The 14,521-nt window shown below is 33.5% G+C and overlaps 2 protein-coding genes across 5 annotated transcripts; one reads left to right on the top strand and one right to left on the bottom strand.

Annotated features, from left to right (window-relative positions):
* Positions 1 to 242: 242 nt before the first annotated feature.
* On the bottom strand, positions 243 to 7,651 carry stc (nuclear transcription factor, X-box binding stc). Its single transcript, XM_023169847.2, has 7 exons — positions 7,488 to 7,651; positions 7,102 to 7,429; positions 5,978 to 6,810; positions 4,562 to 5,373; positions 2,214 to 2,411; positions 1,387 to 2,141; positions 243 to 868 (listed from the first exon to the last, which is right to left on the bottom strand). Exons 2-7 carry the CDS (start codon positions 7,323 to 7,325, stop codon positions 322 to 324), a joined length of 3,369 nt encoding a protein of 1,122 aa, XP_023025615.2. The 5' UTR covers positions 7,326 to 7,429; positions 7,488 to 7,651; the 3' UTR covers positions 243 to 321.
* A 611-nt stretch (positions 7,652 to 8,262) lies between these two features.
* Positions 8,263 to 14,459, top strand: LOC111513645 (uncharacterized). 4 transcript variants are annotated; one of them, XM_074174897.1, is made up of 5 exons: positions 8,269 to 8,553; positions 9,465 to 9,776; positions 9,905 to 10,128; positions 10,235 to 11,433; positions 12,475 to 14,459. In XM_074174897.1, the coding sequence occupies exons 1-4, from the start codon at positions 8,437 to 8,439 to the stop codon at positions 11,427 to 11,429; spliced, it is 1,848 nt and encodes a 615-aa protein (XP_074030998.1). In that variant the 5' UTR covers positions 8,269 to 8,436; the 3' UTR covers positions 11,430 to 11,433; positions 12,475 to 14,459. The 4 variants fall into 4 exon arrangements, with proteins under 4 accessions (XP_074030999.1, XP_074030998.1, XP_023025642.2 ...); XM_023169874.2 differs by having other exon boundaries at positions 12,406 to 14,459; XM_074174898.1 differs by lacking the exon at positions 10,235 to 11,433 and having other exon boundaries at positions 8,263 to 8,553.
* Positions 14,460 to 14,521: the final 62 nt, after the last annotated feature.

The raw sequence follows: 14,521 nt of genomic DNA, 5'->3' as shown, positions 1-14,521 counted from the left end.
AACCGGTCATATAAATAAAATTTTCCAGTGGTATTCAGACAAAAGTGTTTTTATTCATTTCATTTAACTCTATCAATTACTTGATGTTATGACTACCATTGGACTTATGTCATGTAAATGATTAATGGAGATTAAAAAAAATTATTTATCTATCAAAAATATCAAAGATAATCGATGATTACAATGAGAACTTGTGTAACAATCATGACACAATACTTAACAGTAATAATAATAGACATTAATTGAACCAAATGAAACTTTATTTGTTTATTAAATGAAAATAACAGATAAACTTGCATATAAATGTAAAAATATACGGTTCTATAAAGGTGGATTGTAACTATCAACTTCACTGGGAGGGGTACCAGCCCTTTGTACTCTGATAGGCAACTTCAATGACACAGTTTCAGGCTTACTTGGGGTACCTTTACTTGACACCGACATCGGTCCTGGCACCTTCCTTTGTCCATTTTCCCTTTGAATTACTTCTAGGAGGCCCATGCTTGGTAGCCAGGATTTATCCTTGATTGCGGTGGCTACTATATTCCTGTTCGGTTCTGCATCATATGCGGCACTCTCCACTCCAAAATGTTCACAATAGTCATGAACAAAATGACGCTTGTCTCTATTCATCGACTCAAAGGAGTAGGATCGACTTTTTTGTTTGCTGTTCTTGGCCAACTGTACAAGCTCAGTTAGTTTATCGTGAACTCTTTGACAGAAATGAGGGTCTTTTTTAGCCCACAGTCTCATGAAGTCAGAGTACTTCGGTGTTAGCTTTTGGCTGAGGTCTGGATTCCGTATCTGCAACCCTATTGCTAGTCTACGATTTCTCTCCAAAACTTTACATTCTTCTGTACATTCCAAACTTGAAAAAAAACAAACAAATTGTTATAAATCAGAAATTTCTAGAGGAATGTTGTTTGTCACAATAAATGCCAACTCAGAGTTGGTAGTTTGAACCAAATTTCAAGCAATGTTCCTTATTGTCATTTTCATGAATTTATTTCGTAATTTTGAAACAAAATAATTCTATATTATTCACAAACTCAGTAAAAATTTGCTCAAGATCAGAGAAAAATTAGCAGCAGTTAACTAACCAAATTGTACAACAAAATACAATGAACATTCATTTATAAAATAACAATCATTTCAATAACTTCTGAAACATAAATTGATAGCAGGTTTTAGATTGCCTTATATAAGTAAATTATTCATTTATATACTCGAAAGTTGTTTTCATTGAATTAATTCATTGCAAATATGCAAAAATTATGCAAATAATTTTAATAAATCAACTCATTTCAATTCAATGTACCATGAATGTCTACGAAATTTTCGATTCATTTTAGGAGTCCTCAATAGAAGGAAATTCTGTATACTTACATTTTGAGCACAGAAGGTTTCATAGGAACATAAAGAATGTCCGATATATCAACAGCGTGACTAACGGATAAAACACCCATTTTTTCTTTGATCTGTGCCATCTGCAAGTTCTTGAATTCGTCTGCTACTTCTATGCAAGGTCTTGTGCTTTTTTGGACCCCGCATAAACAGGTGATTGGTACATTTTGCTTACAACTGCTTTCTGGGCATGGAGGGTCGTGGCATGGTCTGCCACAGGGATGCCCACATAAACTTCTCAAAACGGTGCAAGGTTGTCTGCAAGGGCTCGGACAAGGACCATCGTGACATGGTTTGTTACATTTGTGTCTGCCACAGGGCATTTCTTTCCCACATGGCAAACCACAACTGAAATTCTGCTGATGACAGGGAATTGCTGCCCGTTGTTCATGTTTTCCGTAGCACCACCTTTTGGACAAGACGGTGCACTGAGGACAGGGACCGGTATGACAAGAATGGTTTGGTTCATGACCACATGGTCGCTGTCTGGAACATGGTTCACTGCAACTGGGCGGTTTGGTACCACAGGGAATGGGTGGGAAAAGAACGCTTTTTCCACATTCGCAGTAGAGCTCTTCAAAACTGGTTTCCATGCAAGGAGGACATCTTCCAGAATGGCAAGTACGTTCACAACGGTGCTGACCACACGACAGTTGATGGTTGCATGGAAGAGGGCAGATGTGTTCGATTTCTATACAGCAGCGTTGATTACATTTGTGTTTAGCACAAGACCGTTTCTATATAAAATGATAACAACAATTAGAAGGAAACACACCAACATATTCAACAGTAGTGCAAAGATAACTAACCTTGATACATTTTTTTTCACATCTAGCATCATCAGCCTTGGTAGTCAGTTTTAGACAGGACAATTCCTTGTCCATGTTGCCACAACGACATCTGACAACGGTAGTCAATGGACAAGGGGGGCAGTCTCCTTCATGACAATATTGTTCACACCTGTGAGGGTTATTAGGCTGGCCACATTTCAAAGGTTTTCCACAAATCTAAAACAGATATTCGTAATCGAGATAATTGATTATTTTGAAAGGAAGCACAAGAAAGATTTATTTTCAGAAGGTATGACAATAAATGACGCAAAGTTTAATGAGTTTTTCTTAATTTAGGTAAAATGCAAGATTTTCTTTTCATCTAATGATATATCCAGATATCTACTCATAGATAGAGAATAGAATTGATCAAATAAAAAGAGTGTTTTCCAGTTTAGGTGTAAATGTTCATTGAGACGGAAAAAATTATTTCTGAAATATTTTTACCTTCAAGTTATTTTGTATAAAAACCATTTTTTATATCAACATAATTCAAACCACTCTACCTCTATTGAAGTTTATAGATAAACGAGGGTGCTCTAAAAACTTTCCGACCTCAACATGAAGATGGCACCACTCGTAAAGAAAAGCTAGTGAATTTCGTTGTTCATCTGTTACTCACCAGATTTTCAGCCATTTTGGACGCACAGTTATGTAACAGTGGTTTGAGTGAGTTGATGGAGTGTTTTAATTCAAATAGACGAAATCGGGTGTTGAGATGTCATTAAATATTTGTTTTTGAAAGGCAATACGCCTACACAAACAAAGATAAGTTGTTCTCTGTGTATGGGGACTCTGTATCACATGTTAAGCAGTTGAATTTAACTGTGGCCGTAAGAGCTTGAGAGAAGATGAACGTTCGGGACGTCCAAAAACTGCAACTACCGACGAAAACATCGCCAAAGTTCACCAAATGGTGCTAAATGACCACCGAATTGAGAGAGAGAGAGATAGCAGAAGTTATGAACATGTCAAAAGAACGTGTGTGTTTGTCACATTACTACAAAACAAAATGAGAAAACAACTAAACCATGAAATTGACGTTAGGGAACAGAAAGAACTTAGTAACAACATTATTATGATTAAGGGAGTTCCGGAATCAGAAAGTGTAGAAAACCTAATGAAGATCGTGAAAAAAATGGGGAGTAAGGAGACATTTCGGCAAGTTCACTACCAAAGATATCAGTTTCGATAACCCTTCGATTGAACCTATATACATTGACCATACCTTACAAAGAGAAAACAGGAGCTATATAAAATGGTCAGGAAGTTCAGAAAGGAACACAATTTCAGGTTTGTCTAGGTCAAGGATGGAAACATTTTTCTAAAGGACGAAGGTAGCGAAGTTAACCTAATTAACGACGAAGATGACCTAAAAAACTAGTTCTTAGACTGAAAAATAAACTTCGCATTTGCTATGCTAATATGCAAAGTTTGCATAATAAGTTGGACGAAATACATTGTTTTATACGAATGGCTGTGATTCCTGCAGAGAAGGAAGAGCTGGAGGTATTTCGGTATATATTTGCGATTATATTGATTTCAGTTTTCTAGTTTTCGTGTTTCACTTGTCATGTTGAATGTTTGTGAATTCGGAGACCAGTATTTTTGCTGATTAGAGAGAATAACAACATATTTTATATTTATAGTGTATCAACTGTGATGAACTGTACTCTGTTGTTATATTCTTAATAAAAAAAATTGAAAATTATCTTCAAAAAGGAAAAACCATTACAGGAGAATACTATGCATCATTAATTGTGAAGCTACAGACGGAAAAACGGCCACATTTACAGAAGAAGAAAATCCTGTTTCACAAAGATAATACACTGTCACACCTCAGCTATGGCGAAAATCCACGAACTACGGTTTTAACTGCTTGACCATCCGCCTTGCGGATGCGAATTGCGCTTGAGTGCCAGAGCTCTTTGTCTAATGAAGGGGCAATCACCATCGTGAACAATTATTTTGCAGAGAAAGACCCCTAATACTATTTGGACGGGTTACAGAGATGGGAGCATCGATCATAGAAGTGTGTAGAGTTATGTTGAAAAAAAAAAAAAGAAAAAATGTCATGTATTTTTGTTAGGTCAAAACTTTCATATCACCCTCGTATATCTAGATATTTTAGTACTGCATACTTCTGAAGAACAACAAAAATATATTCAATAATACCAACGGTCGCTAATGTAAAACTATTGGTGTTCATTTTCCTGTTCAGTATTTCACTTACTAGTGAAGTTTAACTTTATTTTGAGATTTGTTGATGCTGTGTATCCCTGTTGAACTTTCAAAATAAATGGACAAAAGATATCTAGTAACCATACCTTATCACAACATGGAATCGGATCAGAACAAGATGTTCTTGGCTTCAGCAGACGTGTCTTCCCGCAAGGACAAGTTTGAACAGCATCAACATCTCGGACGCAAACATCGCAGGGTCCATCATGACATATTTTTTGACAGTTATGGTTGCCACACGATAACAATTTGTCACATACTTCTCCACAGTTATAATGAGTTTGACCCTTATATTCTGCGCAGCAAGCCACCTTCCTTCCCTCTTTGCCACAAAAGCATTCTTGAATGATAGTCTCTTCGCAAGGGCTGCATAGTCCGGAATGACATTTCGATTTGCAACTATGTGCACCACATTCTAATGTTTTATTACAAAGCGAGTCGCAAACAATTTCTACATCATTACTACATTTTACTATCGGTTTTGTTGCCCCACAGCCACAGGGTTTTGCAACCATTATTGTGCAATCTGGGCAAGGTCCTGGATGGCATAATATAGTACATTTATGTTCACATGTACGGCCTTTTCTCAGGCACATTTCTCCACAGCCATGCGGTATAGTACCAGCTTCGTATCTAGGTTCTAACATCTTACCGCAGTAACATTTGTATTGTTCAGGTAATTCACAGCAGACATTTTGACATGCCGGACATCTCCAACTGTTTTCTATTTTAGATGATTTCGCCCAAGCAGATACACAGTGAAGGTGTAAAATGTGATAGCAAAGTATGCACGACCAAACTTTGTCACTATTTTTAATTTTTTCGCAACAAACCAGGCATTCTAAAATACGACGAGACAACATTTCCACCAATCTCACTCTTTGAGATGCTGCGTCAACTGGAATTCAATAAGAGGTTAATGTAAAGAAATGCTAACTAATTATTTAAAACAAAATAACTTAATTCACTGAGAAAATTGACTGAATTAACAGTGAAATCACAATGAAGAATATATTTGATCGTACTCCCATAAAAAGTATGCTAGATGTTTTTTTTTTCAATTTAATCAATTTAATTCAATCAACATTATTACAAAATTACAAATAAAACAAAAAAAATAAAATAATAACACATACATATACATACACATATATAAATAATTTTTATATAATAGCATGAATAGTCAGACAGATTTATTCTGGTATAAGACTATTCACAAATCTTATCATACAAATTTAGGACATTTAAACTGTGAAATCAGTAAACAATATATATATTTTATTTATCCTAGATTCTTTCCTGAAGTATAAATTCTTTTAATAATTTTTTTAATTCTACGATATTTTCAGTTCTTCATGTGATAATTCAATTTATTGAAAGCAGAATGAGAATCATGATTAATCTTTTTTTGTTGCCCATTATAGAGCTTGCAGAATCGAGATGAAACAGATTATGTTGCCTTTTCATATTTTTTGACAACAACTAGTGAAAACAATACTCACGTTTTTTATTGGACTTTTCATTCGAAGTTTTTTCATCATTAGTTCTGGATTTTCTCCAATCATTTGAAGATCCTCCTTCATCAGTTTTATTATTAGCCCTATTTTCAAAATGAGGTTTGAAACCCATTTTAAATGGATTCAACTTTACATGATCTCTTAATTCACTGTCACCCCATTTATAGTCTGTCTGATGGTCTGGCATATTTTGATTCCTCTTATTGTCAGAAAAAACATTATTACCATCATATCTACAAAAGTTACCGTTTCCGTATCTTCTGCCTTTATCCCTATAATTGAATTTTGGTTTCTCAACATTTCGTTGCAAATATCTATCATAATTTTGGCTGAATTTTTCAGGAGGTTGATCATAACTTTGGAAGGATTTTTCATGAGGTTGACAGAACTTTTCAGAATTTTGTTGAAACTTTTCAGAAGACTGAAGATTTCTATGGTAATTCTGGTGGGTGTTTTCATAGAAGTTTCTCTCGAAATTCTTATTCGAGTTGAAGTTTCTTTTTGACTTTTCTGAATTTCCCCCATATCCTCTGAATGACCTGGAAGAGCCTGAAGTAGACTTGTTTTGACTATCCACATACCTATTTTGTGAAAAACTGGACTCTCCCAGATTTTTATTATCAGCAGAAGTCACATGTTTAGTTGAGTATTGGTCTAGATTGTTTACAAACATTTTTTCTTCAGTTGATTGTAAATAATGTCCCTCCTTATTTATATCTTCTGAATTTTCACTACTATTGTTGTACGATATTCTGCCCTTCATGTGACCAGCACTGTAATCATTTCTGAAACCATTGAATGTTCGACCAGTGCCAAACCTGAAAAAAGAAATGTCTGAGTGTAAGGCATTGAGGTGCTCAATAGACAATATAAAACTCATTAATTAGTATTTTTTTTCAAAATCTGAAAATCTTGATGAGTAAGTCCTTGAGAAAATTGAGCTAATGAATTGATATTTTTAGCAGGGAATTTTATTGTAGGATTCCAAGACAGAAAAAATAACAGAATGAACTGAACTTCATTAAAAAGAATACTAGAATCATAACATCAAAAAACTATATTGATAACATTTTTACACATCATTGAAAAGGTATATTAATATTATTTACCTATTTCGTCCTCTTCCATTTTCCCTAATCCTGTTTCTATTGTAGAACTGCTGCTGTGGTCTTTTTTTAACGGCTCCATTATGGAAGCCTGCACTTGCAGGGTAAAATTCTTGAGCAGTAGGTTCCAAATTTGAAAAACCCACATTTGAATTTTGAGAATTGTTACCCAAGTAAGTAGAGCGAGGAATTGGAAAAGTCTTTTCATCACTAGTATGAGAGGACATGATGTTTTTTAATGAGCAGCTTTATGTATCAAGATCTAAATACATTGTTGAGTCACTGCAGACCAGTTTCAACCACCCCAAGGTGGTGGAAAATTTTGATGATACTGAAATGTTTTATAACATGATCATTTTGTGGAAAAAAATGAAAAAAGTAATGCTTACCTTTATCTTCAACTTCTAATATAATCATATATTGAAATAATAAACATATGGGAGAGAAAAAATTCAATTACTCACAATTGTGCAATTTACTATATACTATATAATATACTAAATTTCTCCAGGTAAATGGTAAAATACTAAAACCTTAGAGCAATAAAATGATAAAATCTTAGAACATAGAACATCATGTTCTCAGGATAAAACATTGACATGAAATGTCTATAAACATGGAATGATAAAACAAATAACATAACATCACAGTCATACGTCACTTGTTACTGATTGGAGTCGCGTACGAACATATTCCTTGAGCGACGAGCACATGGTTTATGATTATTAAAGATCAAAGAGTAAAGTAAAGTTGAAGATTGAAGTGATACTTTTGTTATTGAAGTCCTTTCATGATTTTCAGTTTTGGAAATGCAATGTTTAGAACCTTTGGTGTAATAATGAATATTAATGAAGTTCCATCCCAACACCAAACCGTTATTTTTACCACCTCGGCCCGTGTTTCAATCACCAAGTAATCATTTACAAGAGGAAGATTGAAATTCAAGATTATTATAGAAAGTGAGGTTGATATTTTCTCCCTCCTAAACACAGGAGCCAAGTTCCAATCAAACTAACTCCAATTACCGTGAGACGGTTGGTCTGTTGTTCAATTTTAATTTCTTGCTATTTTGTATTCTGTGGTTTTAGTTTTCCTTTTCACAGTTGACAGTTTTGATACAGTAGTTTTGACATTCCCATCTGGCTGTGCTGGCAGGTCGTATTATCAGTGACGTCACAAAGTTATGACGAATCATTTCGTTTATCCTGCATAAATATGTTACAAGTTACAATTTCAGAAAACACATTTTGGTCTTTGACTTCAGAATAACATATGTTTGGGTTTAATTTAATACTATTTTCAACTTCACAAAAAGCTTAAATTTGAATTACAGAAATTATGAATTATACAGAAACAAACAATGTAATATGCAGAATATGTTTGAAGATAAAACCTTCTGAATCTTGTGAAAAGCTTGAAGGAATAACCAGTGAAATAGTAGAAATTCTGAATTTGGTAAATATTCTTGATTATTAACGCTTGAGAAAGCTATTGTATAGAGAAACACATATCACGGTTTCTGTAAAACCCTTTATAGTGAAAATAATACATTAAACTGTATTAATGAGTTTTAACTATTCTCGATTATAGCGCAGCACTTTTAAGAGGTTTGGAGTAGGTTCCTTATTCAATCATATGGAAATTATTACAGTGATGACCAAAAAAGTACTACTACCAGAATTGAATTATCAATCATCAATTTGCACTGATTTTTACCAAAGTACCTTTGATCATGAATTTATGATTATATATTAAGATAATGATTCCTCTTGCTGGATGAATGAGAAGTATCTGCAGGAGTTTTCTAATGAGGAACTGGTTAAAATGTCGAATATAATTCAATGTCCATCGTAATATTAGCCGGGAAAGTAGTTGTCTTCCGGCATGCATTTGCCAGATCCGTTAATTTAGGAGCTTTGGGAGAGGTGAATGTTTCAGAAGTTTTATTTTCGTAATACGGAATATCCCAAAGTCTGATCTTAATATTTCAAGGGAATAACAGTTATTTGTGGCAATTTTCAAGTGAGTTAAGAAGTTACCTGTAACAAATAGTTGAAGTGTTTCACATATTTTCAAACCCCAATAATATAGCAATACATATGAGGAGACTTTTTGACAGGTTTTTTTTTCAATTACAAGAAAAATACACCAATATCTCCATAATCAGTGGCTGCAATATTTGGGAAATGTTTTGACTATTTAAAATATTTTTAAAACTGTCAGAAATAATTCTATCGTTTAGATTCCATCACTTGCAAGTTCTTCACAGACTTGCAGATTTCCATAATTACTATCTCATCAAGCTTCATAAATTTATATAATTTCATTCAGCTGAGAACAAAAAGTGGCAATGTTTTTTATTTCAGAAATTGATATGCTTCACTGAACCAATGTTATGTAATGAATGCCGTGATCGCCTAGAAAATGCATTCAAGTTCAAATCAAAATATACTGACACAGAAGATGTTTTATTTCCATACACGAATTCTGAGACAAATGAAATTTTGGACCTACAAAAAATATACTTTGAAGTAAAAGGAGGAGCAGATCATCTCCACAAGGAATTGAGAGTATGTCGCTTGTGTTTGGAATTAGCTGATAATTATGTAGAATTAAGAAATACTTCGATTGAAAAAACAACTTTGGAAGAACTTTTCAAAGAATATCTTCCTGAAATGGTGAGTATATGTTACTTTTGGGCAAAAAATATTTATAAATACATTTTGCTATAAAAATGTTTATCAATTAAATGAATCATTAATTGTTAATATTCCATGATGAACTTCATTTGTATACACTTTTTTAGAAGTCTAATATTACTGCCGATCCCATCATTTGTGCAATATGCTATGATGATTTCAAGGAATTCATCAATTTCATGAAAGATTATTCAACAAATGAAGAAAAATTGATGAGCTTTTGTGGACCAAGGAATAACGTTGAAGGGTGTGATGAGTCTTTCACATTCATATTGTCTCCAAATGATAGTAGTTTGAAATTAAATGAAAATTGGGAGCTACCCAATGTCAGGTAGGAGTGATTGTTATATTATATTTTTAATAACAACGTTAACAACCAATCTCTAGGTGGAGTACCAGAATACACTCCATACGATTTTCAAAAGTTTTTCTTTCAGCATTCAGCCGGTGCCTAGAAGTGGAGAAACTGATGTTAGAGAAAATAGTCAAAAGTCAAAAGAAGAAATCGAGCATCCTAATCTATTGAACTTCAAATGTGAAGAATGTTCGTTCAAGACAAAATGTAAATATCGATTAAAAAGGCACATGATTGTTCATATTGATCCATCAAAGGAGAAGCTGTTCAAGTGTCAGGAATGCCCGATGGAAACGAATCATAAGTATTTATTTCGCCAACATATTAAAAAGAATCATTCTGATGCCGGGCGTACTAAAAAATGGAAATGTCCTGATTGCTCTTATAAAACTAATACTAAAGGAGATTTTGACCGACATATATTAAGACACAAAGATCCTAATGAACTGGAGAAAATCAAGTGCGAGAAGTGTTCTTATGAAACATATAGCAAGCAGTACATGAAAAATCATTCAAGAGTTCACATGGACCGTTCCAAGAGTACACTTTTTTATTGCGGAAGTTGCGGATATAAATCAATTTACAAAGATAAAGTCATTCGACATGAGGCACTTCATAAGGATATCAGTGAAGTGGAAACATTCAATTGTGACTTATGTGAATATAAAGCGAGAGATAAACACAGTTTGAAATTGCACAGTATAATTCATAACGATTCTCCAGAGTTATTACAGTGTAACCTTTGTTCATTCAAAAATATACGCAAGCAATCCTTGAGATTACATATCCAACAGAAACACCTAAGTTCAACCAAAACAGAAGAGTTTAAGTGTCACTTGTGTGACAAGTCTTTCAAATTGAAAACCTATCTGCAATCACACATAAGACGTCACAAGTTATCAGAGATTCAGTGTAGTTTATGTACTTACAAGACGAACTTGCCCGGCAACCTGACAGCGCATATGAAGCGCATTCACGATGAAAATCCGCAGATGTTTGAATGTGCAGAGTGCGATTTCAAAACAAAAGTGAAAGGTTCTCTAAAAAATCACGTGAAGACTCATAGAAGTATTTCTCAACTTGAATCATACAAATGTACAATATGTTCATTCGAGACCAAATACAATTCCTGCTTAATTAATCATGTGAAAACTCACAGTAAGAAAAAAAAAATGGCAAGAGTGATAGGTGGGAATAACAAAAAAATATCTGCAAAGCAGTGGCGTAGCGTGGATATCGGCTGCCCGGGGCGGAAGACAACTTTGCCGCCCTCTTGATTAGGTATTTCAATTTAATATAAAATTAAATCTAAAGAAATGAACTTCAAACGTTCAAGCCAGTCTCGATATACCTACACAGTATGTTGAATGGACTGACGCCTATCAGAAAACAACTACTCCCTGGCTAATACCACGAAGGACGTTGGATTATATCCGACAGGCGTTCAGTGCAGGAATCTTCACAGAAAATTTCCTGCATATGCAATTGGCAATACAACTGAAAGAGTCGACCTTCAATTTTGGAACAGGCACACTTACAGACCGGTTTCGGGCTCATTAGCCACTCGTCAGTGCAAGATAGTGACCATCATCGACCTAAAGTCAATGATATTCAATAATTGAAAATCGGAATTCTTTCAGAGTATTTCATTACAGTCTGCAAGTGTGCCCGTTCCAAAATTGAAGGTCGACTCTTTCAGTTGTATTGCCAATTGCATATGCAGGAAATTTTCTGTGAAGATTCCTGACTGACGCCTGTCGGATATAATCCAACACCCTTCGTGGTATTAGCCAGGGGAGTAGTTGTTTTCTGATGTGCGTCAGTCTATTCAACCTACTGTGTAGGTATATCGAGACTGGTTTGAACATTTAAAGTTCATTTCTTTAGATTTGTTTACTGCCAGTCTTCAAGCATAGCCCACTGACTGGGCTATGCTTCAGTTTATAGTTGCGTTAAAATGTGAAATGGTTCAAATATTTACAAAATATATTTTATTATTTACTGTAAAATTTTGACCCCCTAAAAATTGCCGCCCGGGGCGGGCCGCACCCCCCGCCTCCACTGTAAAGGAACGAAAATAATAATTATTCCTTTTAACTGCTTGTGCTAGTTTTTTTTACTTTGACGGCAATCAGGAATTTTAAGTCAAAACTTGGTGCAACAGTTTACTTTCTCTCCAAAAAAATATGGTTCATTTTAATTTTATTCAAAATATATTAATTTATTCATCAATTTCTATTTTGTCCCCCTCAGGTATAATACTTTTGTGCCATCATTTTTTCCAATCCTCGAAGCAGTTCTGATATTCACTTTTTGGAACAGGAAAAAGTCGCAGGGGACAAATCTGGTGAATACGGTGGCTGAGGCTTGATTACTGTGCTGTTTTAGGCCAAAAAATTACGAACAAGCAATGACGAGCAGGTGTAAGAAGAAGATAAACCTAGTGGTTTTTTTGGTGTCCCACCGTCATTAATAGTATAACCACAATTACTTATAGTAAAGAAAAACCAATAAATAATAGTTTAAAAAACTAAAAATACAGGATTTAATAGCAACACAAACTGAAATAATTAAAACTAATTAAAGATTGTGTTCAACATCGATAATAAGTCTTATGGCTTGATGTAACTAATGACTTTTAATAAGTCTGAAATGTGAATAAATCTATTTACAAAAAATTAATTTCGTTGTAAAAAAACGTGAGGTGCTAAATATCCATTGCTATAAATACTTGGTTAGCACCCCACACTTTCTGTACTTGAAAAAGCAAATGCGCCACTGGAATCAATGAAGTCGCCCCGAAGCACCAATGAATTTTTGTTGTTTCATAATTTCATGATTTGTATTACTTTCTTCTTCAATATTAAGCAACAAAATTTTTTTCTTGGAAATAGATTTCTGATTTCAGACTTATTGAAAGGCATTAGTAACACCAAACCATAGGACTTATTATCAATGTTGAACACAAAATTCAATTAGTTTCAAATTATTTTTTAGTTTGTGTTGCTATTAAAGCATGTTTTTTTAGTATTCCAAACTTAATTATTTTCCACTTTTTAGTTTAGCTTGCTATTTCAAGCCCATTTGTTTTAATATAAAATATATATGCATGCACAGACAGTATGGTTGTCTCGCTCTCACACAGAGGCTCTGTGAGGAAATTTAATCCTGGCGATCCTGATCAGGATAATGAGATAAACTTATGAAATTATTGTATTTGTCACCAATTCTTAATAAGTGAACTTTCCATTGCTGGATATAATACAAGGGAAAAACATGTCTGAAGTTGTCAGTTTTAATCATTCCAAAAAAGCCTTTCATATTGTTAATCGTTTTGTATGTAGCTTTTTTAGTAATATTTCAACTGTAAATCATACTGCTTTTATACTGTACCTGTTATATTGATTGAATCAATTTGTAAAATAAATATATTAATTGTTACAAGTCTATTAATAAAACCTATTCATTCTTTTCCTCTGATACAGTTTCAAAGATGTAAAAAAATAAATCAAGAACAGAGGTCTGAATCTAGGATTTCCAAAACTTCAATTAAAAATATATATAAAATAATAATGAAAAATAGTATTACTTCGTAAAGCATAATTTATTCCTAAATTATTACACTTATTCAATAAATGACTAGAATTTGCCCCATATGTGATTCAGAATTGTGCTATGATTAAAGTTGTCAAAATCGAGTCCAAAGGAGTTGGTTACAAATATACAAGTGAAACAAAAAAATAACACCTACATTATAAGGAATTTCGCCAAATCCATCAACAAATAATCTTAGATTTTACAATCTCCTAAATTTCCCTTGACAAAGGGACCAGAATTGTAAAGTAAACGAAGCCAAAGTTGACAGACAACGTTGATATGTCAATACAATTATTTTGAGTTCTTGTCAGCAGCATTATTATTTAAATCTTTTTTTCTCAATTTGAATAATGTAACAAAATAAAGGGTATACTTTTTCAAGACCATATAAAAAATTTAATTATCATTTCTCCGAAACAAAAAGCACTGAAAAATCTCTCAACGTTGTATTATAGACATATTTTTTCAATTGAAGAAAAGAAAGATTAAAAACGATAGCACTTAAGAACTTTCCATTGCTGGATATAATACAAGGGAAAAACATGTCTGAAGTTGTCAGTTTTAATCATTCCAAAAAAGCCTTTCATATTGTTAATCGTTTTGTATGTAGCTTTTTTAGTAATATTTCAACTGTAAATCATACTGCTTTTATACTGTACCTGTTATATTGATTGAATCAATTTGTAAAATAAATATATTAATTGTTACAAGTCTATTAATAAAACCTATTCATTCTTTTCCTCTGATACAGTTTCAAAGATGTAAAAAAATA

Source organism: Leptinotarsa decemlineata, unplaced genomic scaffold, assembly GCF_025532065.1.
Source record: "Leptinotarsa decemlineata unplaced genomic scaffold, Ldec_3_MD MMD2_tig00000882_RagTag_RagTag, whole genome shotgun sequence".
In the NCBI taxonomy this organism is placed as follows: Eukaryota; Metazoa; Arthropoda; class Insecta; order Coleoptera; family Chrysomelidae; genus Leptinotarsa; species Leptinotarsa decemlineata.
This window is presented reverse-complemented; position numbering and strand designations above follow the sequence as displayed.